The sequence below is a fragment of the Canis lupus genome, chromosome 22 (genome assembly GCF_048164855.1).
Source record: "Canis lupus baileyi chromosome 22, mCanLup2.hap1, whole genome shotgun sequence".
In the NCBI taxonomy this organism is placed as follows: Eukaryota; Metazoa; Chordata; class Mammalia; order Carnivora; family Canidae; genus Canis; species Canis lupus.
In genome coordinates, this window is record NC_132859.1 from 43,826,832 (window position 1) to 43,850,818 (window position 23,987).

The 23,987-nt window shown below is 49.9% G+C and overlaps 3 protein-coding genes and 1 non-coding gene across 6 annotated transcripts in view; 1 reads left to right on the top strand and 3 right to left on the bottom strand.

Moving 5' to 3' along the window:
- The window catches only part of TTC21A (tetratricopeptide repeat domain 21A), a 32,226-nt gene extending 31,553 nt beyond the window's left edge, over positions 1–673 (bottom strand). The window contains exon 1 of the mRNA XM_072793290.1: positions 335–673. Coding sequence (XP_072649391.1) covers positions 335–658 — 324 coding nt within the window. The 5' untranslated portion in view covers positions 659–673. The remainder of the gene's footprint in view (positions 1–334) is intronic.
- Positions 562–10,717, top strand: GORASP1 (golgi reassembly stacking protein 1). 2 transcript variants are annotated; one of them, XM_072793292.1, is made up of 9 exons: positions 562–719; positions 3,960–4,040; positions 4,597–4,800; positions 6,041–6,127; positions 6,265–6,395; positions 6,645–6,837; positions 7,618–7,765; positions 8,245–8,394; positions 8,643–10,717. In XM_072793292.1, the coding sequence occupies exons 1-9, from the start codon at positions 657–659 to the stop codon at positions 8,894–8,896; spliced, it is 1,311 nt and encodes a 436-aa protein (XP_072649393.1). In that variant the 5' UTR covers positions 562–656; the 3' UTR covers positions 8,897–10,717. The 2 variants fall into 2 exon arrangements, with proteins under 2 accessions (XP_072649393.1, XP_072649394.1); XM_072793293.1 differs by lacking the exon at positions 562–719 and adding an exon at positions 1,553–1,819.
- Positions 10,718–23,987, bottom strand: part of WDR48 (WD repeat domain 48) — a 49,667-nt gene continuing 36,397 nt past the window's right edge. Inside the window, exons 13-20 of one of the 2 annotated variants that reach the window (XR_012015139.1) lie at positions 23,537–23,633; positions 21,255–21,350; positions 18,917–19,022; positions 17,896–17,983; positions 15,439–15,515; positions 13,370–13,562; positions 12,514–12,724; positions 10,718–10,815 (exon numbers count right to left, since the gene is read on the bottom strand). Coding sequence is in view for 1 of the 2 variants with exons in the window: in XM_072793291.1 (XP_072649392.1) it covers positions 12,629–12,724; positions 13,370–13,562; positions 15,439–15,515; positions 17,896–17,983; positions 18,917–19,022; positions 21,255–21,350; positions 23,537–23,633 (753 nt within the window). In the remaining variant the exon portion in view is untranslated. Of the gene's footprint in view, positions 12,725–13,369; positions 13,563–15,438; positions 15,516–17,895; positions 17,984–18,916; positions 19,023–21,254; positions 21,351–23,536; positions 23,634–23,987 lie in introns of both variants that reach the window. The other variant, XM_072793291.1, reaches the window with a different exon arrangement.
- On the bottom strand, positions 15,152–15,255 carry LOC140614561 (U6 spliceosomal RNA). Its single transcript, XR_012015398.1, has one exon. It is a non-coding gene; the product is annotated as a U6 spliceosomal RNA (small nuclear RNA).

The following is a 23,987-nucleotide window of genomic DNA, read 5'->3' on the forward strand; positions in this document are numbered from 1 at the left end:
GGAGGCAGGGGAAGGGGAGATGACGGCAAAATGACAGGGATGGGTTTTGGATACGCTGGGTTAGGGGAGCTCGAGGACAGGACTAGGTGCGGATGCAGAACTGGAGCTCAGGGTGCACGAAGAACACGAGAGGGGAAAGATTCGCTCGCCAGGAACCGAGCGGCCGGAGGGGGCCAGGCCCTTCATTAGCGGCCGGCCCGGGACAGCGGAAGGCGGGTAAAGGGGACAGCAGGAGCGGTCCACGAGGTCCCAGGAGAGCCGCGGGGCGCGGGGTCTCGGGGCTGCGGGCAGGGAGGCCCGGAGGGAGCCGCCAGGCCGCGCTCGGGCCACGCACCATAAGGGAGTCATCGTTGCTCATCTCCGGGCGCCCGCGGCTCCGAGGCGGGGTCGGCTGCGGCGGCGCGAAACCGGATTCCCGAGTCGGGGTCCTGGGCGCGGCTCTCCCGGCCGGAAGTCGGCGGCGCGCGTCCTTGGACACGGAGGCCGGGCCCGTTGCTAGGAGCGTCGGTGCGCGGTGCGCGGTGCGCGGTGCGGGAGGGGCGCCCACGTGACAAGGCGCTGGCAGTCGAGCGCCGAGAGGGCGATGCGCGCTGGTGGCGCCGGCTCGGGCCGCGGGGAGGGAGGGCCCAGCCGTCCGGGACCCGGGCGCCGCCGCCATGGGCCTGGGCGCCAGCGCCGAGCAGTCCCCGGGCGGCGCCGAGGGCTTCCACCTGCACGGGGTGAGTCAGCCCCGCGGCGCCGGCGACCTTGGCGGGGCGCCCGCGCGGCGCCGAGGGTTCGCCTGATGGCCGGCTCCGGGGTCTCGGCCTCGAGCGTGCGCCGCGGCTCCCTGCCGCCCCCGCCCCGCCTCGGGTCCGGTGGGGCGGCCCCCGGGATGGCCCTGGCGGGGAGGAGCGCACCGCGGCCAGCCCGGACTGCCTGCTGCGCTTAGGTCGTCTGAGGGCTCCCGGGATGAGCCTGCGAGGCCGAGACCCCAGCCGCCGCCCTTGGGTCCGGGGGGGGGGGGCACGGGAGCGACCGGCGGAAACCCGCGGGGAGACGTGGCCGGGGGAGCCGCGGGAGGCCTGGGCGCGGCGGGGGCGCGGGGGGGCGGGGCGGGGCGCGGCCGAGGGGGCGGCCGAGGGGCTGTCGGAGCTCCGTGCCCGGCGCGGGGCGCGAGCGCTGAAGGGAAGGACCGGGCCGAGGGCGGGCTGTCGGGTGGGCGTCCGGGGCAGCTCCGCAGGGAGGGCGGGAAGCGGAGGACCCGAGGGCTTGGCGGGAGGAGGCGCGCGGCCTCGTCCGCAGCGCCGGGGACCTGCGCGCGCCGCCCTGGCAGGCGCTGTGGGCGCTGTGGGCGCTGTGGGCGCCGGAGACGGGCCTGCCCGGGACCCAGCGTCCCGCGTCTCGAGGCGCTCGCGGTGCTGCGGGCAGGGACAGGCGGGGCGCGCGGAGACGTGGCGCGGGGATCGGTGCGGGGATCGGTGCGGGGGGCAGTGCGAGCACCTGCGGGCGGAGCCTTCCAGCGGGGCGGGCGCTGAGCGGGTGGCGCTGGCGGTGGAGGAGGAGCCCGGGAGGAGGCTGCTGTGCAGTCACGGGCGGCCCGCAGGGGGCACAGGCCAGACTGTGTGGGGCCTCGGGGCATTTTCGTGGAAGTTGACATTACCTACTAAAAAGTTTTAAGGCTTTTATTTATTTATTCATGAGAGACCCCAAGAGGGGCAGAGACATAGGCGGAGGGAGAAGCAGGTTCTCTGTGGGGAGCCCGGTGTGGGACTCGATCCCAGGACCCCGGGATCACAACCTGAGCCCAAGGCAGATGCTCAACTGCTGAGCCAACTAGGTACCCATTTTTTTTTTTTTTTTAAGATTTTATCTATTTATTCATGAGAGACACAGAGACACAGGCAGAGGGAGACGCAGGCTCCATGCACCGGGAGCCCGACGTGGGACTCGATCCAGGGTCTCCAGCATCGCACTCTGGTCCAAAGGCAGGCGGCAAACCGCTGAGCCACCCAGGGATCCCCCCCCCCCTTTTTTTTTTAAACACTGAAGAACACGTGTGCAGCCTTCTATAAATACTGGCGTTCTCACTATGCACCAGGCACATGCAGAGGTCCCTGCCCTCCCTGAGATTAGAGGCGTGGAGGTTCCCCGGGAGATGGTCCTTACAGGGCAGCGGAACAGAGCAGGCTCTGGGTTGGACTTCCTGAGGTCAGATTTCTGACTAATGGAGTACTTCTCCGAAGTATTAGTACAAGGGCTAAATGCAGGGTAGCGCAGTCCCCTGGCACCGAGTCAATCCTCAGCAAGTGTCAGCTGTTGTCACTTTAATTACACTAGCTTCCCTGATGGGGGAGCACAGCGGAAAGTGTTATGAAAGCAGCAGGCATTGTGGGGCTGTGGGGGTGGGGGTGATGGGAGCCCCCAGGAGAGAGCTGGACAGTGGGCAGCACTTGTTGGGGAGGCAGTGGGGGGCGGTGGCAGCCACATAGGTTATTTCTGTGCTAGAGCCATAGTGGGTGATGGCAAGGCCCAGGGCAAGGGCAGTGGGGTACAGCCAGAGAGGACGGGTCATGGCAGAGGGTGGGGAGAGGGCTGGGGGATTGGAGGCCTGAGCCTCTGGGCCTCCATAATGACAGAGGGCAGCTGACCGCTGGCTGGGTGGCATCGGCCTCAGGAGCAGGGACCCTCCCAGAGGGAGGCCTAGTGGCATGGAAGTGGTCCTGAGCAGGCTGTCCCTGAGTAACTGTCCTATGGCTTTCAAGAAAACGCCTTGTTCCAGCCGTCCCATGAAGGGATGTGGCAGGGCTCAGAGCTCCCCTGTCGCAGGCCAGTTGGGCTGAAGTCAGTTTCTGGGCTCACTGTCATTGGAAGCCACAGCAGCTTCCGGGAGTGGCAAGCAGGGGGCTTGTGTCAGTTGGCGGTGACATGGCCAGAAGGGAGTCCTAATTCCAGGGGCGAGTCTGCCTTCGTCCCAGGGCTCTGAGCAGGGGAGCTCTCCTTCGGCTTGGGGACTCCCAAGACTACAGGCAGGTGGGTGGTGGGCGGCAGAAGCCGCAGGGCCTTCCTATTGTGGAAGCATCCAGAACCTGAGGCCACGTGAGCCCCGTGTCCTCTGGGCTGAGGCCTGACCAGCAGGATATCAAGTGCTCACAGCCAAAGGCCTGAGGGTGTGGGGCCCACCGCAGGGTCTGGCTGGGGATAAAGACTGCATTGTTCGAGTGAGGCTCCGTAAATGGGGCCTTTGAGAGGGATTTCCACCCCAGCTGGGAGGCCTGGTTGCTGTGTTTTTGGAGATGGCCGGGAGTTCCTGGATTTGGGCAGGAGGCACTCTCGGGCTGGGAGTGGACACCAGGCTGTGAGGCAGGGATCCGGCCCTGCTCCCTGTGAGGCTCCCTCTCACAGGCTCCCTGCTCAGGCATCCCTGCCGGTAGGGCTGCTGCCCTCAGCCACACTCCTCAGCTCCCACGCCCGCCCAACTGAGCCTGGATCTGTTACCACAGGCTCTGGGGCCCCTTGGGATCTGGCCACAGACTGCCTACCCTCTGTCTTTCTGAGCGCAGCCCTGGTTCCTTCTGTTCTGGGGCCCTCCCTTCCTGCCCACATCTAACCCTTTCTGGCAAACCTTCTGGCTTCCCCACGCCCCGAGCTTCCCCACAGGCCTAGGCTCCGCTGTGCCTGTGTGGCCTACTAGAAGCCCCCCGGGCTGCCCTGGGCTCTCCTCCTCTGAGGCAGCTCAGGAAGCAAGATCAGACAAGAGCCGTTTCCTACAGAGGAATGTCTGTGCCCAGGAAGGTAGCAAGAGGATGGAATTACCTTGACAGTGGCCACGTGTGACCTGCCTAGGGCAGTCAGTGTAGTGCCCGCGTCCTTGCTGGGACACGGGAAGTGGTGATGGCTGGTCTCTGGAATCGGGGGCTGGGGGTCTCTCGGGGTGTCATGAGGTTGGTGCAGTGACTGTGGCCTCCTCTGTGAGACAGGTGCAGGAGAACTCGCCAGCCCAGCAAGCGGGCCTGGAGCCCTACTTTGATTTCATCGTCACCATCGGGCACTCGAGGCTGGTGAGGCTCCCCCGTGCTGTGTCTGCCTTGCTTGTGTGTGTGTGTGTGTCTGTCTGTGTCTCCTGTCCCACAGCAGGCCCCACCCTGCTCCTCCCTCCCTCTCCTTCTGGAGGGAGGCCTAGCCCATCTCTCTTAGGCCTGTGCTCAGCCTGATTGGGGCCCTGCCCTGCTCCTGACCTTTCTGAGGTGTCTGGGCGGTGAGGGGACTCTTGGAGCCAGCCACCAGGTTTAAGGGGCCTGCCTCTCAGGGCATGAGAGGTATCAGGGTGGCCAAGGGGCATTTCAGTGAGGCGCAGCCCCACAGTGCTCTGGACCAAGGAGGCTCTTTGTCATATTTCCAGGGGGCTGAGGGAGGCGGGGTTAGTGGGGCTTAGGGATGGTAGGGGTTGCGGTGGTCACAGGCCCAGACCCCTACCCTGGTCCATGCCCACACCAGACCCTGCTGGGCAGCCGGCCACTGAGGCCCTGCCTCGTCTCTCAGACCCAGACTTGTCTGAGGGGCCCCAACCCGGGGTGTGGGTGGGGAGCCTTGGAGTCAGCCCCGCTGCCCCCACAGAACAAGGAGAATGACACACTGAAGGCTCTGCTGAAGGCCAATGTGGAGAAGCCTGTGAAGCTGGAGGTGTTCAATATGAAGACCATGAAGCTGCGCGAGGTGGAGGTGGTACCCAGCAACATGTGGGGTGGCCAGGGCCTGCTGGGAGCCAGCGTGCGCTTCTGCAGCTTCCGCAGGGCAAGCGAGCACGTGTGGCATGTGCTGGTGAGTGGCGCCGGGGAGGTGGTGCCTGAGCAGGGGGGAGGCAGGAGGCAGGGGGTAAGAGTAGGGTGTGGGAGCAACTGGGAGGTCCCTGAAGGCTGCCCATCATCACCTGAACCGTGTACCCTGCTTGTTAGCCAGGTGACTTTGGGCACCTTCTCACCCTCTAAACCTTGGTTTCTTGTTTTGGGAGGTAGGATAGCATCTGCTGGAGGGGTGCTTGTACTGCCAGAAGGCTGCTGCTGCTAGTCTTTAGGAATTGTGTCTTTTCTGGAATACTCTATAGTAGACCAGTATTGAGTCTTTTCTGGTGGGTCCCCTGAGAGCCCTTCTGGGCCTTGGGCTAGTGCCTGGGGGCTGGGTCTTCATGAATCTCAAGCGACTGAGTTGCACAAGTGTTGCCATTAGTGTCTGTTCTCACACACACACACACACACACACACACACACAAACACACACACACACACGAGATGTACATTAATTGATGGTGCCCACAATCTTGAATGCTTGGTCCCAAGGCTTGGTGGAAGGAGGGTGCTCTGAGCCGGGAATGGACCGACTTGATTTCTAGCCTCTGTTGCTCACTGACTTCTCATAGGAGACTTCTCCACCTCTCAGCCTACCTCAGTTTGTCCATGAGTGCAGTGGGGGTGATGATTCAAATCCCTTGACATTTCTCAGGGAGATTGGGAGTGGTAGTTTCCCAAAGGAGGAAGCGTTCCTTGTACCCAGTTCTGCTCGCTGCCCCCACGTCCAGCCCCTACGCAGGGTCTTCAGCCACATACCTGCAGCAGTAACGGCACTGCAGTTGGGCGCTTACTGTGGGCCACCGTGTGATTTTCATTCTTCTCCTATATTCTATTTGTAATCCCGGCAACCCTACGAGGAAGTACTGCATATCCTACTTCTAATCATGAAACAGACACTACGGGGTTAAGTATTTGTCCCTAGTCCCAGTTAGAGGTTGGTGGAGTCCAGGACTCCAGCTAGAGGTCTACCGGGTCAGATTCCAGAGCTCAGGGCTGTGAGCAGTGCCGTGGTGCTGCCCTCTGCTGGGCAGGCCCTGCACCTGGGGGAGGTCTGGAGGTGAGGGAGCAGAGTAGGAGGTCCTGGCCTGGAGACAGATGACAAGTGCCCTACTCAGTACCTGGAGAGGCAGCCTCCTCCATCCTCCCCGCCACCCACCCTTGCCTCCCCACCTGGAGGAGCAAGATAGGTAGGTAGTTGGTGATTCTTTCTCCAGGACGTGGAACCCTCTTCACCTGCCTCACTGGCTGGCCTGCGCCCCTACACAGACTATGTGGTTGGTTCAGATCAGATCCTCCAGGAGGTGAGCAACCTTTGATTTGCCCTCCCCAGGCCCCCTGGGTAGGGTGTGGAGATGGTTGCTGTCCTTGAGGAGGGCCTCGTGTTGAGGCATCCAATTCCAGTGCCGGGAGCGGGACTCAGGCGCTGGCTTTGTCGTAGTCCGAGGACTTCTTTACACTCATCGAGTCCCACGAGGGGAAGCCCTTGAAGCTGATGGTTTACAACTCCGAGTCCGACTCCTGCCGGGAGGTGACTGTAACTCCCAACGCAGCCTGGGGTGGAGAGGGCAGGTACTTCCTCAGTCGGAGGGCTGCAGGGTGGGGGCCCGGGACTCTGGCTGGACCTGGCCACTGGACATGGACCCCCAGAGTCCCACGGTGGGGGTGGAGGCTGGGCTCTGGGTCCAGGGATCCTGAGGTTGACCACTGGTCCAGGAGGCACCCTTTCCTGCCCCTCACTTCCAGTAGTGGGTGGGGTTGGCAGGCCTTGGAAGGGCTGTGAGACAACCCCCTGGATTGAATGTTTCTGGACTTTGGCAGTCTGGGGTGTGGTATCGGCTATGGGTATCTGCACCGGATCCCAACCCAGCCTTCCAGCCACCACAAGAAGCCACCTGGTACCCCGCCACCTGATGACCTGCCACCTGATATCCCACCAGCCAGACCCACACCCAAGGACTCTCCTGCCCCTCCTGGCCCAGAAAGAGGCTCCGGGCAGGGTGACTACATGGAGGTATGTGGGCAGCATCTGCCAGTGGGGAGAAGAGGGGGAACTGCATATGGGCAAAGGGGCCTGCCACCTGGGGAGAGGACTCGAGGTCGCTGTCACCAGGGGCCCATTTGCAGAGCCCTTGGGAGGCCTTTTCTTGTTTCTGGGACCCAATGGAAGTAGGTGGTTGCCCACCCCCTGCCCCAGGACAGTGAAGCCCACTTTAGTTCCCCTGCCACTTGGGTCTGGAGGTGAGGGTGATGACAAGGCACTAGTTGTCATTTTCCTTTCATGAGTAGGAAACTGAGGCGTGGGTGGGCAGAGCCTTGTGCCGTGCCTTGGTGAGTCTGGTAACATTGGGCCAGAGGCTGGGCATCTAGAGCCCCCCCGCTGGGCTGGTGGGCCAGCTCTGTAGGGGAATGCCAGACCTGCCTTCCTGCCTGTTGAAAAAGTCACCTGAGTGCCATGACACACTGGCCTGGTGCCTGGGGTCTGGACTAGGAGGCATGCGACGATTGCTCCCCAGGCATGCTGGAGTTTGGGGAAGGCCATCTCTTCTGGGTCATTGGAGGGGCCCAGCCAAGGGGGCCCCTGGGGCTCCTCAGCAGAGCAGGAAGCGCTCTCCCTCCTTGTCAGTACTGCAGGAGGGGCCCGTGATTCCCTGGAGGGGAAGGGGCAGACCACCAAGGCTGTGTGCTCCTTCGGGCAGTGCGGTACTTCCATGGCAAGTGTGGGCCAGGGGTTAGGTCGGACTCTGTCCCGGCTGCCCCTGCACTGTTCCCTTCTTCTCCCCGGGCCCCCTAGGCCCTGCTGCAAGCGCCCGGCTCCTCCATGGAGGGACAGCTTTCTGAGCCTGGGAGTCCCAGCCTCGGCGCTCCAGACCTTGGGGGACTTCCATGTCCCATGGAGACTCTTCAGCCTCCACCTCCAGTGCAGCGCGTCATGGACCCAGGTAGTGAGAGTGGGCTCTGGAGACGAGGCTGAGGACCCTGCCACGCCGGTGCTGAAGTGGGCCCCGGGTTTAGGGGGAGGCTTCAGTGGCAGTCCCAACACCTTCCTCAGCCCTGCTGACCCCTCCTAGCTTGTATGGCCCAGATGGCTGCAGAGGAGCCAGTCCACTGTGCAGATCTGGGGACTGGAGTCCACGGAAGAGAAGTGGCCTGCCTGAGGTGATGCAGCATAGTGGGAACAGAGCAGGGTATGGGCCCTCTGCCACTGTGCTATTCCCATGAGGCCCAACCCTAGACTCCTTTCTTTCCTCAGCAGCAGGCAGTGGGGACCTCTTTGGGGTTGGCGGAGGCACCCCCACAGGCTGAGATTACAGTTTGAGGCCGGGCCAGGTGTCCCAGGAACGGGGCTCAGTGAGCCCAGGGTACCGGCCTTCCAGCAGTGAGGGTTTTGTGCTGGTGAAGACGTGCACCCTTCCCCTAGGCTTCCTGGACGTGTCGGGTATCTCCCTCTTGGACAGCAGCAATGCCAGTGTCTGGCCCAGTCTGCCCTCTTCCACAGAGCTGATCTCCACAGCTCTCTCAGCCTCCGGGCCTGAGGACGTCTCCAGCAGTGGTTCTCACGAGCGTGGTGGTGAGTGGCCCTCACCTGTAGAAGCTTTCCAGGAAGACCCTGGATTAATGGCAAGGCTGCCCTGAATTTCTCAGCCAGGTGGGAGGCTGGCGTTTCGGTGAAATACAGCCACGTCAAAGTATCCGGACACTAGAGCTCCCGTTCCCCATCAGGACCTGGGGTGGCAGTGGGGGGTTAGTGGTGGCTGCCTCAGGCCAGGGTGGCCTGGGGTTCTGCAGGCCTCCTCAGCAACCCCCTGTATGTTTCAGGTGAGGCCACATGGTCTGGATCAGAGTTTGAGGTCTCCTTCCCGGACAGCCCAGGCATCCAGGCCCAGCCAGACCACCTGCCTCAGCTAACCCTTCCTGACAGCCTCACCTTTGCAGCCTCACCAGAAGATGGGCTGTCTGCTGAGCTGCTCGAAGCACAGGCTGAGGAGGAGCCGGCAAGCACAGAGAGTCCAGATTTCGGGGCAGAGGCTAAGGGGGCAGCCAGCCAGGCCCAGCTCTCCACCCCCGAATAACACCGTAGGCTGTGTTGAGGCCCCTGATGGCATCTCATGAGGCCTAGATGTGGGGAAGCAGCTTAGGCTACACTATGCAGCCCAGTCCCTCCCTGATCCCGGCCCAGCACATACAGCTTCCTAGGCAGTGGCTCCCCGGATGTGCAGTGACTTCTGCAGGGGAGGGCTTGTGTGTCCACATAGACCCTCCTGGTGTCCAAGAATGACCTCCCAGCATTAATTCTGCCTGATGGTCCTGGCTTTGGGGAATCTTGGGGCAGTGGGGGGCTGGGAGCAGTGCCCAGATGAAGTTTTGCAGGAGCTGGGGTAGGAGAGGAAAGGATTCTGCTGCTTGGGTGGTGCAGAGAGCTTCAGGGGGTAGGAGGAGGCAGCGTGGGCCTGGAGGAAGGGCATCTTTTGGCCGCATAGCTTGAAGTCCAGTGCTCCTGCTCTGGTCACTCTGGCCGCCCTGGAGACAGCAGGGTCCACACAGGGTCAGGTGTGCACATGGAGCGGAGGAGCAGGGAATAGGTTGGAGTGTTTGCCTGACATTTCGTAGGGCTTGCCTTCAATCTCGTACAGCTCAGCTAGCCGTGTGTGTGCTGGAAGGCAACCCCCTGCCCTGGGGACCCCTGAAACCCCCATGACTGTCCTGTCATGTGCTCTCATCTCTGTGCTACACTCCACAGTTGGCTCAGGCTGACCTGCACCATCCCAGCTGGAGAGAAGCAGTAAGCTTGTCCACCTCTCTGGAGAGACGGGCTGGAAATTTAGGCCCTTCAGCAAAGACTCACTTGTTCTTGGACTACAATGTTCTTCCCCAGGGCCTCCACCCCACAGGACCCCATATCCCTAGTGGTGACTTCTTTTGGCTCCCAACCTTAATTAAGACAACCATCTCTTCTAAACATAAAGGGCATCTGGTCAGTCCCAGTGGTGAATAAAAATGGCAAATTTAAGTTCACCATCCTGAGTAGACTCTCAAAGCTGGTCCTGACTTTATACATAGCTCTTTATACATAGCTCCCACCCAAAGGGGGAATGAGGGGCCTGGGACTAGAAGCCATTCTAGTCTTTCCCACAGTATGGGAGGAGGCTGTTCCCTCCACCACAGGTGCCCCGAGAGGCTGAGACCAGGCCAGGTCTTCGGCCCTACCTGGTTTATGAAGGAAGAGGAGGGCTCCATGCAGGAACAGCTCCACCTCCCCTCACCTTCCCACATGCTGGTTGCCATGAAAGCTGCCTCTGGCCTGGTCTTCTAGTTGCTACCCAGTTAAAAGTTCCGCCTCTGCCGCTTGATCTGTAATGTGTGCACTTAACAGGGCATTCAGAGTTGTTAGGCCCATAGGACAAGGACTGTCTGCTTTGGGGGGCACAGACCCAAGTATATGCAGGGAGGGCCCCCAATAAGCAAACACTAAAGATTTCTAGCACTGCCACTGCTTTTAAAGGCAGCCCTTGTTGAGCCTACCAGAGCAGCTGATACGCCTGCAGAACAGGGAGCCATTGTGTCTGAAACCGGGGCTGGAGCTTGTTTCTTGAATTGTCTGGGAGCCCAGTATCTGCCTGGAGGAATCCAGGAAGTAGAAGACAACCTCCACAGGACTAGCCGGAGGCCAGCTTCGTGAACTGCAGCCTGGCAGCCTGGCCCAAGGTCCCCCTCGCCCTAGGATGCTGGCTCTTCCTTCCCTCCTTTTACACACTCCCCACCCTACACAGGGGGATACAGTGGGTACTGACTCTAATTATTGCCAGGATAAACATGGAACCAGACGTTTCTCTGTAACCTGCTATGAAGGAAAATGACAAGTGATTAAGAAATAAATGTGTACTACACTGAAATATTGTAACTAAAGCCTTTATTTTATACAACTGTGAAATACAGATTTTTACCCTTTTGGCATTGCAGACTCAAATTCTCTGGAAACTTACTGGTTTGACTGGAAGGAAAAAAAAAAAGTAAAAGCATGCTGAGGGTCAGATCTGTGACAGGAAGGGAGCATAGATGCCCCTCACGGCTCGGCAAACGGGACGAAATGGCCCAGCAAAACCCATTCTGTTAGTCCAAGGGCCCCTCCTGCAAACCCAGTGGAGGGCTGATAAGTGAGTTGGGGGTTTGTTTTACCATTAATTCATAACTATTGCTAAAAAATGTGCACCAAAAGCACACTGTTGTATTCAACAGATAGAAAGAATTGATAAAAAAGAAGCCGGCTACTCTCTAAGGGAGAAAGACTCATTGGAAACGTGGCGTGTCTTTGCTCACTTCTTCAAAGTGACCAGTCCACTTTCCAAAGGAGGCTGACCAGCAGTGAGGGAACCCTGTCTCTATGGTTGTGCGGGTAAGAATATCTCAGTAAGTCTGGACCCAGGCCCATCAGCTGCCTCCAGCTGAACCTGTGAAGATGTAGAAAAGACAACACCTTCCTCCCACCCCCTTCCCCAGTCCCTGCTGTGTGGAGACCGACCACACACACTAAGCTGGAGAGGCAACTGGACTGGAATAAACTGCCCTCTGAAGGCACTTGTGCTTCTGGCTTCATACAGGAGGCTTGTCTTACATGGTTTTATGGGGCTGGACCACTGTTCTGTTCTGAATACAAATGACCTTGGGGAGAACCCAAAGTATTTTTTTTTCTGCCAAAAGTTGAAGTGTTTATCCCCAATAAGTTATATTCTGTACAAGACTCAAATGATTCTATGAAAGCTTTAGATTGTTACAAAGAACAATGAAAAGAACTCTGGATACAGGTACCACGGCAAAAACCTGCATATAAAACTCTGGAGAAAGAAATATGTATATTTCTGGATGTGAATATCAAATTAACCCACTAGGATATGCTTGTTCTCGGACACCATACATTTTAGGTAGCATTTGAATGAAGCTTGCATGTCCTCATGGTCTTGAGTTTTGATGGTGTCACACTGCTCACCCAGAGCAAAAGCTGTGGTGTCACCTGGCTTGGCCCATACACAAACCAGGACACAGTGGAGCAGGGAAAGCACTGCACCTGCCTGTGGTGGCCACACAGCTGGGAGCACTGGGGGGTGCAGCATCCCTGGGTGCTGCTGGGCATACTCCCATCTGGCGGTCCAAGTGCTACGGTCCGGCTCCCAGAATTTCTACACGTTTTCCTAAAAGAATGCATCTGAGATGCAATATTAAAACAAGCCCAACAAGGATAATTTATTACGAAATGGGCTGGGTTTTGAATTGTACAATAGCATATTCCTATTAAAAATAACTGTCTTAAATGTGAGAACAACTTGTCTGTTTTTCATGGCCGACTTGGAAAAAGCCTTCATAGGTGCTGCATGAATGGAATGTACTCGTTTAGAAAAGCTCCAGAGCGTGTGGGTTTGAAGTCAAAACACAGTGACAGATGTGGCTCTACCTATGTGTCTCTAACAAGTGCTAACAAAGATAAGGTCCTTTGAAAGAAAAGGAAGAAACCCAGTCTGTGCTGGCCTGTCGTCTGTTCTCTGTATATCTCACAAGACATGTCCGCCTTGGGGGGGGGGGGTCTTCTGCTCGCACTCTCTGCCTCCCTGGGGACAGCTTAATCTACACATGGAGACTGGTTTCTATTTTACATCTCAATTAGTCACTTCAACTGAAAGAGAATCTCGGTCCATACCAAATCAGCCATTAGAAGTCTTGCTCCCATTGGGGCTTGGTGGGCTTCCTAGGACTACTCTTGGGGCCAGAGAGGAAGGTCAATAAACGAATACCCAGGAGCACTCGCCCACACTTCACGTGGATTTCTGTCGGTAATGGAGGGTGAGGTCGCCACCACTCTTCCATATGAAGTGCTTCACTGTTCGGAGGTCCATGTTTGGATCCAAAACCTGAACAGCAAAAGATAAAGAATAAAAATGTCAAAGCCTCTACTTTGTAATATCCAAGACCTTTACTGTGAACTCAGGGACACTGGTGATCCAACCTGTCCTCCCCTCGCCCACACCTGGTGCCTGCTCTTGCCAACACAGCTCCCATGCAGGCAGACATGAACCCGGATGCTGAGAGACATGTGACTTGTGCAGCTAGGCCAGAAATCCCAACCTCAGCCATTCCTCTGAGGAAATGCCTCACAGGGAAGTGCACCTTTATTTAAAACTGCTCCCCCATTGCTCCATCCACCTCCACTTCAACACAGCAGATACTGCTCTGCAATCAAGGTGATCATGTGTCTTTTTCTTATCAGGGTAAAAGAAAAGCCACCAGTACCTTCACCATCTGTGTGTGTATTTAAATCTCCATGTCCTTTTCCCAAGAATCTCCCTGGGGTAAATAGAAACTTTAGGGTGGGCTGCGGAGTTCCTCCAGAAGGGGCCTCACCAATAGGTGGGAGAGACCCAGTATTCCTTAGAGCCCTCCCCAAAAGCAGAAGCACCCCTACGGGTAATAGATGTGGGAACCATAATCACACTACATGTAATTTTCTAAGCACTGGCACTAGAAAAAACGGGGCTATGGTCCTCAAGTGCATTTACCTGGTCCTGGCACAAAAGTTCAATTTTCTCTTCTGCCAACACAGCAATATCCTCTTCTTTTTCCTGTTCGCCTGGTTTTTCATTATTAGAAGAGCTGGTGGTTTGTGACTCGTTATCCAAGTTGATGATTTTTTCATAAACATGTTCCATTACTTTCCGGACTTGGAGCATGTCACTAGCAGAGAGTCTATCTCTAAAAAGCAAGGGCAGACTGTGCCATCAGGAAATCACTGGATATTGTCTCTTACATATTCTTTGGTGTTCATATTTGAGTGGTTTGTTTTTCTATTTTTTTTTTTAAGATTTTATTTATTTATTCATGAAAAACCCAGAGAGAGAGGCAGAGACATAGGCAGAGGGAGAAGCAGGCTCCCCAGGGTAGCCCAAAGCAGGACTTGATCCCAGGACCCCAGGATCACGCCCTGAGCCACCCAGGTGCTCCTGGTGTTCACATTTGATAAAGATTAAAGCACAGAAACATAAACCAAGAAATGTTTTTAGTCATTGCCTTAAATCTAATCTTAGAATTGCCAGCACATTTCCAGGATTTCCCTAAGACACAGATTATGTGTGAGATTAAATACATGTTCTTAAAATTTACATACACATCAAAAAGAGCCTCCTGGGTTTTATTCCCTTAAAGACGTTCCTACAGCATGGGCAAACTAAATGTTCCTGGGAGGGAAGGCAGCCCTCAGTGTTTATAAGGTTCCAGTGCCCTAGGTGCACATTTTTCCTGCAGCTCTCAGCCCTACAACCAAGACCTCCTGCCTGAACTCTAGGCCACAAGCTCAATAGCTGGCTGGGTATCTCCAGATGGACATCCCACAGGCACCTCAAACTCTATTGACGTGTCCCAAACTAGATTCATCAACTTCCTCACCCCCATACCTACTTCTGCATCGCTGACGTCAGTTATAAATGGCCAACCCAGGCAGCCCAGGTGGCTCAGTGGTTTAGCGCTGCCTTCAGCCCAGGGTGTGATACTGGAGACCCAGTATCGAGTCCCACGTAAAGCTCCCTGCATGGAGCCTGCTTCTCCCTCTGCTTGTGTCTCTGCCTCTCTCTCTCTCTGTCATGAATAAATAAATAAAATCTTAAAAAAAAAAAAAAAAAAGGCCAACCTAAGTAGCTCAGGCTCAAACTCTGAAAGCCATTTTAAACTTCAGTTATTAATCTAGTTGAAGTGCTATCTAGGACTTGCTTTAAAATAATCCAGGGTGTGTCTGTCTGTGTGTATGTAGGTGGGTGGAAGGGAGGCGAGGTAGAGGTAGAGATGAAGCACGGGTTAAGCCATGTGTCGAAAGCTCTGTGGAGCTGTTTGATAGGATGATGGGTGGGAGGGTTCATGCTCCTCATCTCTTTTTTGTATGTTTGGAAATTTCCCTAATAGAGGGTGATTTGACTTGCTCGAATATATATCTAGGACCCCTCGAATTTCCTTTTCCACTTCTGGCAACCCTTGCAACCTCTGCTATAGCACCAGTCCTTGTACATTTTCAGGATCTTGTGCATGCTACCACTTCAGTCCTTGCACATTTTCAGAATCTTGTGCATGCTACCACTTCCACATCCCCAATCAAACCATTTCCTGGACCTGGAATACCTCTCTCTGGAAATTCCATCCATCCCTACATGGCCAGCTCAAATTCCAGGTCTTTAAAGAAGGCTTTCTGGAAAGCTCTAGCCCACAATTCATTTCTTTCCTCTAATCTCACCATTCCCTAAGTATCCATAAAAGCAGTTCTTATACACAGATTGTGTCCTAAAGTATGCTGTAGCAAGAGACAGAAACTAATGTCATGTCATCCTTGCACAGGGGCCATGCTAATCTTATCTTCTCTGTATTGTTCCAATTTTAGTATATGTGCTGCCGAAGTGAGCAGGAGAAAGAAACAGTCTTACTTTTTTGAACATCTGTGGCCTACCACAGGAGGTCCCTGGTAAATGGTACTTTCAATATTACAAAACTAGCTTTCAATCTCTTTTACTATAAAAGCAATTATAAAGAATAAGAAAGCTCTGGTAATAATCAGATCAAGGCATCACATGACACGACAACTACTTACTTTTTTAGAGTTTTTGCTCCTGAAGATGCATGAGGTTGGAGGTAGAAAGGAATTTTGTTGAATTTGGGCATATTTTTCTGAAATATTAAAAGTAAAAAGAAAGGTATGATCATTGCTATTAGCTGATGAAGGAAAATGATGTCAATAGAAAAACATGATTTGCAAGTTAATAGTTATTTTACAATTAAAACTGACTTTCTAGGAGATTTATAGTAAGCTATCAAATTATCCAAGTCAGCTGTAACGAAATATATCAGAAAAGTATCACATGTAGTTTTGTAATAAAAGATATGTGAGACAAATGATATGTCAGTGGCAATATGAACTGCAGGATGGCTCTTCTCAAATAACAGTTCAAGATATGAAAGGAAAACAAATTTTATTCTAACTCTTAAAGCTGTAGAAATAAAAATCTCAATTCTACATTAAAACATTGAAGCTGATACCTAAGGGCCCAAACAAAAAAGTTCAGTGTCTTGAGAAAAACCTGCAACATTCACCTTTGAGCAAAACCATATACTCTATGCTGGTGAGGCCCATCATCCAGTCGAAAAGGCCACTCAGGTCCTCCTACTTTATTTCCCCTCTGCCATCAGGTCTGAGGTTTTAAGCAAGAGTGGAAACTTCAGCCAACCACCAAGAAGATGTCTACCATGAAGTAAACCACATCCTTAGATGAAGGATAAAATTAACTGGTCATCTTTTCTCTGGGTATTAGTTCCTTCCGAGTCTCCATGTCATAACCTGTCTGGATGTCTCCTCTCAGGAATAAGCCACAGGCCTAAAGTCAGCAATGCATCCGAGGTGACTTTCACACTCAAAGGAAGTAGTGGTTTTATGGGGAACTCGGACTTAGAGAGGAGCACAGAATATCCATCAGGTGTCACACTGGCTTTAAGTTCTTGGAGGTCTATCAGGGACAGAAAACAAATTTTCTCAAAGTTCTAGAGATTAAATCTCTTTTCATATGGCTTTAGAAATATATAAAACAGGTCAACAGCACATAAGACAGTCTAGAAACAGACCCATGTGTATATAGAAATTTAGTATATGATAAAGATAGCATTTCAAATTAGCAGGAAAAGGACAGATTATTCCAAAAACTTGTTTTGGCATGCTGGCTATCTATTTGGAAAAGTCAGCATCCTACTTCACACCAAACAGAATAAATTCTAATAGATTACAGATCTAGACATACACAATGATCACAGATGTACTAGAGAAGAATATATTTTTGCTACTTTGGATCAGGAAATACCCAAGCAAGACATGAAACTCAGAGCTATAAAACATCCTCTGATTACATAAAAATTCAAACTTTTTGCTTGGAAAAAGACACCAGCCATGAACCAAGTAAAACTTCAATTGAGAGACACAGATAATAGTCAAAGGGTTAATATTCAATATGACAAAAATCCTACATATCAGTAAGAAACATAAATTACCCAAAAGAAAAATGAGTGAAGAACAGAAAACAAGGCAACTCACAGAAGAAATACAAATGGCCAATGTGAAAAGATGCTTAACCTCACTACACATGAAAAAACAACATCCCACATTAAAATAAGATTTTTGTCATCTTTTAGTAAAGTTTCAAAGTACCCAGCATCAGTGAGAGTGTAGAAGAAATGGGCACTCATACAGTGTTGGTGAGAGGAAATGCTGCTATAGCTTTTGTCGGAAGCAACTTGGTAGTATCTATCAAAATTTAAAACATGCATTCCCTTTGATCCAGCAATTCCACTTCTAGGAATTTATACTAAAAAGCACATGAAGATACATGTACAAGGATGTTCACTGAAGCATTGTTTGTAATAGAAAACATTGGAAACAACCTTAATGTCCATCAATAGGAGACCAATTAAATAAATTATGGTACATTTATACAAAGACATACTACGTAGTCATTAAAGAGGAATGACCCATATGTACAGACATAAAAAGATGTCCAAGATATATTTTTAAATGAAAAACAAAACTAAACCAAGTTGCAGAACAGTATGTAGAACAGATCTTGTGCAAAATAATGAACTGTGTATGTATACACACAAAGGTACATACACACAAACCCTAGTAATATCTGCTTATGAACACACAGAAAAAAGCCCTGAAGATTATGCCCTGAACTAGGACTAGTTATCCCCGCTAGGGAGAAGGACAGGAATGAGTGGAAGAGAGGAATGACTGGGAAAGTGATGGGAGTTTCACTTTATTCATTTATTATTTTCTTTAATAAGCACATGTTACGTGTTTAACTAAATCCAACAAAGATATAAACAGATTCATAACTAATTACCAGTACTTCTTCTGCAACCTTGGGATGGCAGGGAAGCAGAGGAGGACTCCACTTGGCAGCCTAGATTTTACTAAGTAAGACTGTACAGTCTAAAGCTGCTCTTAATTTCCTTCATGATTTGGACAGAACAAAAGGGCAGAGCAGCAGTGGAGGACACTTACATCCACAGTGATGTCAATTACCCATTGTGGCACCGTCTCATTAAGAAGCATCGACTCAGTCTCACCCCCGGAGTCTCGGCAGAGCAGCCTAAACATAACCCGTCAGGTAGTCAGTGACACAAGAAGCACAAATGACAAACCACTGTCAGCAAATATTACAGGGAGGGGCCCTAGAGTTCATTTGGGATAACCCCCACTTGACAGCTGAGAAAATGAAGTGCACCCAGGCAGAATGACTCACTGCCTAAGAGGGGGAGCAGGGTCTAACACTCAGGCCCCCACATTCTGAGGCCACATATATACTAGAGCTGCTTCTCTGAGTCCTCAGGTGACGACAGGAACACTGACTGTAGGCAAAGCATTCAAGAAACATCCCCTGCCAGGGCTACAGTCCATGGTACTGGCCTCCACACATCATAGGGGTCAGTTTTAGTCATCACACTCTCAGGAAACCACCATAAAGGAAGAGAATTCTGAGCTTAAGGGCAAGACGAGCATTTTTTTTTTTTTTTTATTTCTGGCTCTACAGAAGCCTCTAGTGAGCTCTCCCCTGTGATTCCACCAGGGCCTTGCTGGCAACCTAGCTGAAGCTCTAGGCCAGCTTCCTGGCAGGGCCTCACAAAGGATGGCCTCACACCTAAGGTTGGGCACCTTAGGTTCGTTGAGCACATATGGCCCAGCCTGAGGGAAGTTATCTACTCTGATGCTGTTCTATGAGCAGGGACTTCTGGTGATTCCTTGACCCTAGCAGTTACATTGGCTAAGTGAGAGAAAGTGACAGCTTCCTATAGAAACCACCAGAGAAGCTGCCTTAAAGCAAAGTATCGACCTAAGTTTAACATGAGAGGCTCAGCTCTCAATTAGAATGTGGTCTAATAGCACCAGACACATAAATATCTCATGGAGATGGAAAAGCTTCCAAATCCCTCATATCCCTAGAGCAAGTTACCATGTTTGAATCAGTATTCTCAGCAAATGGGATGATTTCTTAGGCAGGGTCTCTAGCCTTCTTTATCCATACCTGAACAGTGTGCGTCCTCCAGCTTCACCAAAGATCACCGGGGTATGGGGGGGCACTTGAAAATATCCATTTCCCTTCTGTACCCGGTTCTCCTGCTCCCCATTTACTAGGAAAAAATGCAGATTGTGTCAGTATTTAGAACTAGTGCTAAAAACACGGATTCTAGATATTTTGTTTCCACAGGCTTCGAATACTGCAAACTTTTTAAAACTTAAAAGTCTGATAAATCAGCCAGTCAAATAATGACAAAAAAACAAATCAAAGTTAAATTTCTACACAGAATAAGAAGCAAAGCAACTTGTGATGTACTTTATGGGAAATGACTGCATAATTTTAGAGAATTTTAATAGAAGAGATTAATATTTGAGATTTGAAACAAAAAGAGAACCATCTACTTCAGCCATAGCAAAGTCTAGGACAGCCTGTTTGTGAATGTTTATAAATGTGTGTGTGTGTGTGTGTGTGTGTGTGTGTGTGTGAGAACACCAAGCTCAGAAAAATTTCTTGGGCCAGAAAAAAGTTTATGCTTAATGAAGCCATAACTAATGGCAGAGGTACTGGTGAAAAATAAAATCCTCAATGAACTGAAAATCTCTTTTTTATTATTCTCTGCAGATTTCATTTCACTCTGCTTTCTTTATAATCTTTTGACCAAGTACGGTTGAGTCCCACTCCAGTGCCACCTTGTTCATAGGCATCCCTAGTGAATATGGAAGCAACCTCACTCTCTGACCCTACAGCACTTTCAGACCCTCTCTTGTAGCAACAACCAACACTTCACTCTGACCTAATATTCTATCTGCTTCTCTGAGGAGCTCCCAGCCCTACCAGAATGTTATTCCCTAATGGATATAGTCCATACCCATGTATTTCTATCAACCCCGCGTATAACACCACAGGCCTCTGAGCACCTGAGATGCCCAGTGAGTAGAATATACACAACTCTGGACAGTCCATGATTATGGTGCTGGTACAGCAGATTACCACACAGCCATCTGGCTAGGAGGTGGGTGGGTCCTGCTCTGTCTTTACTATGGCAGTTTGATTTTAAGGATGATCTGGAATTTCCTGTAACTTTTCCCTTACTCCAATAACCAAAGCCTGGATGCCAGGGGATGCTGACTATACTACTGGTTTTTGACCTTCATCGTCTACTTGGGTCTCTGAGGGCATCCTGTCTGTCATGTTGCAGACAGAGAAGGATGAGCCAAGAACTGGAAATGACATGCCCACAGCTACACAGCTGATAAATGACAGAGCCCATACCAAAACTTAGCTTTTTCAAGCCTCTATAGAAAGACCTTTCCATTGAGTTTCTCTGGCTCAGAGCCTACTGTACAATTCTGATGGGGAGGGGAGTGGGCCAGGTGACATAAAAGAAAAGCCACCATAGCTGGGGGTCAGTGGCCTCTCTGACAGGGACTCAGACGAATGGCTTGCAGAGAAGTATGCCATCCTTGCACAAGAGATTTAAACTCCAAAAATCATTACAGATGAATCAGTCAGCCAGAACGAAGTCTCTGGCCAGAGGTCCTCATCACTGTTGACCACCAGAACTGGGCAATCTTCAGCAGAATCTTCAGAGAATTCAGAGAATATTCAGCAGAGTAAGCCCTTAGTAGGTGGGACTCAAGGACTCTTCAACCAGCTGTGGGTAACATATGAGCTGTGAAATTTTTAAGTTTTTTCCTTCTTCAATCAAACTGAACCAAACTTACAAATTCACAACATGTTCTCTGCTGCCCAGAGAAAGTTACTGTCACTGCCTGTGGCACACACAGCTTTTCACTGTCCTCAGTGACATTAATTCTTACACATACTTGTTCACTTATCCTGACACTTCTGAGTTGGAATTAGATTTTTTGAAACGTTTAGAGCCAAAATCACGTAGATCTTCAGACTTGGTAATGTCTATTTTTTAGGCCAACATGAACTATAACTAGGTAAGGACAGAAATGGCTTTCACTGTAGCTCATTAGCTAGCTCTGGAGATAAGTCTAGCAGGGCCACAGCTACTCTTAAAAATATCTTTGGAAGAAGGCTGCTAAGCTGCTTGCTTTTAAGGGCAAAGGTCATTTGAGTATGTAGGGTTTTTTTTAAAAATCCCTCTTGAACAGCTTCACTGATTGAAAATGCTCTTGGAATCTCAGTACAGACTGGATGTTCTTTGATATGTGGGAAGGAGGGTGATAAACTGAGCATACACACAACTATTATGTCATGACTTAGCAAATGCTTCTTAAATGTTTCTTAAATGATCTTGAAACAATAAACACTCCCAGGTATCTTAAACTTCTAAGTAATTTTAAAGCAATTATCCTGATATATAAATACGAACCATGGTTTACTTCATTTTCTTCTTCATCCATTGGATTCACATGTGTTCTAGGCCAATATTCTAGGAGTGCCTGGAGTAAAAGTCCTCCTAAGTTCACTGCAAAAGAGTTAATTAAAATGAAAAGAAATGGAAAAGAGTTATTAGTCTTAGCCTAAAAACAGAGAGATAGGAATAAAAGTTATGTTTCCACATGTCCTGATATTAAATTCTTAACCCAATGCCAACGATGTTCAAAAGCAAGACTTGAAAGATTTTGCCACGTCTATTAAAATGTATCTCAGAATTTTTTTTAATCTTAGAAGGTCTAAAGCAGTGATAATATGGAACAAACATATTCCATCTGGTTGTTTAGATATAGCTATTATTTAAAAATGAACAAACAAAAACAGGAATTACATTCTTTAAGGAACTATTTCCATATAGAGCCACTAAAACTATATTTATAGACATCAGGTATGCGTACATGCTACATTCTCAGAATAATACCAACCAAAGATATAATCAACAGAATATAATAGACTCTTAGGAGTTTCTTTTCACAATACACCAAAATTAACTCAAAACTGATTAACGACTTGAATGTCAGACCTGAAACCATAAAACTCCTAGAAGAAAACATTGGCAGCAAGCTTCCTGAGTTTGGTGATGATTGTTTGGATCTGACACCAAAAGCAAAAACAACAAAAGCAAAAGTAAGTTAGTAGGACTATATCAAACTAAAAAGCTCCTGCACAGCAAAGGAAACATCAATAAAATGAAAAGGCAGTAAGGGGTTAATATCCAAAATATATAAGAACTTCATACAGCTCAACAGGAAAAATACAAGCAATCCAATTAAAAAATAGGCAGAAAAAATAAAATAATAAAAAATAAAAATAAAAAATAGGCAGAAAGGGCACCCGGCTGGCTCAGAGGAATGTGCAACTCCTGATTTTGAGATTGTTAGTTTGAGCCCCACATTGAGTACTATTAAAAAATAAAATCTTCAAAAAAAAAAAAGGGGGGTGGGGGCAGAAGATCTGAATAGATATTTTTCCAAATAAGATACAGATGGCCAAAAAGTACATGAAAAAATGCTCACCATCACTAGTTATCAGGGAAATGCAAATCAAAACCACAAGCTATCACTTCACACATGTTAGAATGGCTATTATCAAAAAAGACAAAAAATAACAAGTGTTCATGAAAATGTGGAGAAAAGGGAACCTTTGTGCACTGTTGGTGAGAATGTAAACTGGCATAACTACTGTGGAAACGAAGTATGCAGGCTCCTCAAAAAATTAAAAACAGAACTGCTATATTATCTAGCAATTCTACTTCTGGGTACTTACCCAAAGAAAATGAAAACACTAACTTGAAAAGATACATGCACCCCCATGTTCACTGAAGCTGTATTTACGATAGCCAAGATACGGAAACAATCAATATTTATCAATGGATGAATGGATAAAGAAAAAGCATATGTATGTACAATGGAATTCTATTCACCTATAAACAAGAACAAAATCCTGCCATCTGTGATAACTTAGGTAGACCTTGAGGGCTGTGTGGAAGAAGTGAGACAGAGAAAGATAAATACTGTATGATCTCACTTATACATAGAATCTTAAACCAAAACCAAAACCCAAACACCAAATTCAAAGATACAGAGAACAGATTGCTGATTGCCAGAGGCAGGGGATATGGAAATGGAGGGAGTCAAAAGGTACAAACTTCCAGTTATAACAAATAAGTAACTTCCATTAAACAAATATGATATAATGTAGAGCATGGTGACTATAGTTAATAATACCGTACTGAAGTTGCTAAGAGAGTAGATCTTAAAAGTTCTCATCACAAGGGAAAAAACTGTGTAACTATGTACTGTGGTGACGAATATTAACTGGACTTTTGCAGTTAATCATTTTGCAGTATATACAAATATTAAATCATGTTGTACATGTGAAACTAACGTAATGTTATGTCAATTATACCTCCTTTAAAAAAAAAGAAAAACAACAGAACTGTTTCTTAGCTTCAGTTTTCCTAACAGATTTCCAGAAAGGCTTAAGGGCAGAAAGTGTATTGTGTGTTTATTAAAGCTAAACCACAGATTGTGAGAAAAATCAAGACCCCCCATTTTTGTTTTTTTAAAGATTTTATTTATTCATGAGAGACACACAGAAAGAGAGGCAGAGACACAGACAGAGGGAGGAGAAGCAGGCCCCATGCAGGGAGGCCAATGTGGGACTCCATCCTTCTTTTTTGGAAGGAGGAAGGGAAGGCAAGACACATAAACTCACATTTTGGATCTGACCCATCAGGGCTGCTGAAGCCAGCATCTTTTGCAGAAACCCAAGCAGCAAAACAATCACTCTCATCCAAAGTAATAGTCAACATCTGTCAAAAGAAAAAACTGTTAGTGGCGTTCCTGAATTTCAATACATTCTCCAAATAAGTCTTTAAGGCCCTATTTATCTGTACTATTTCATTAAAGTGCTAAGCTGCAGATTGAGACCCAAAATGATTCACTGCAACTACAATTTAATTTACTGGGATACCAAAAGGCATTTAAAAAAATTTATTTATTCATTCATTTATTTATTCATCCATTCATTCATTCATGAAAGATACAGAGAGAGAGGCAGAGACATAGGCAGGGAGAAAAGTAGGCTCCCTGTGGGAAACCGGATATGGGACTCAATCCTGGGACCTTGGGATCATGACCTGAGCCAAAGGCAGATGCTCAACCAC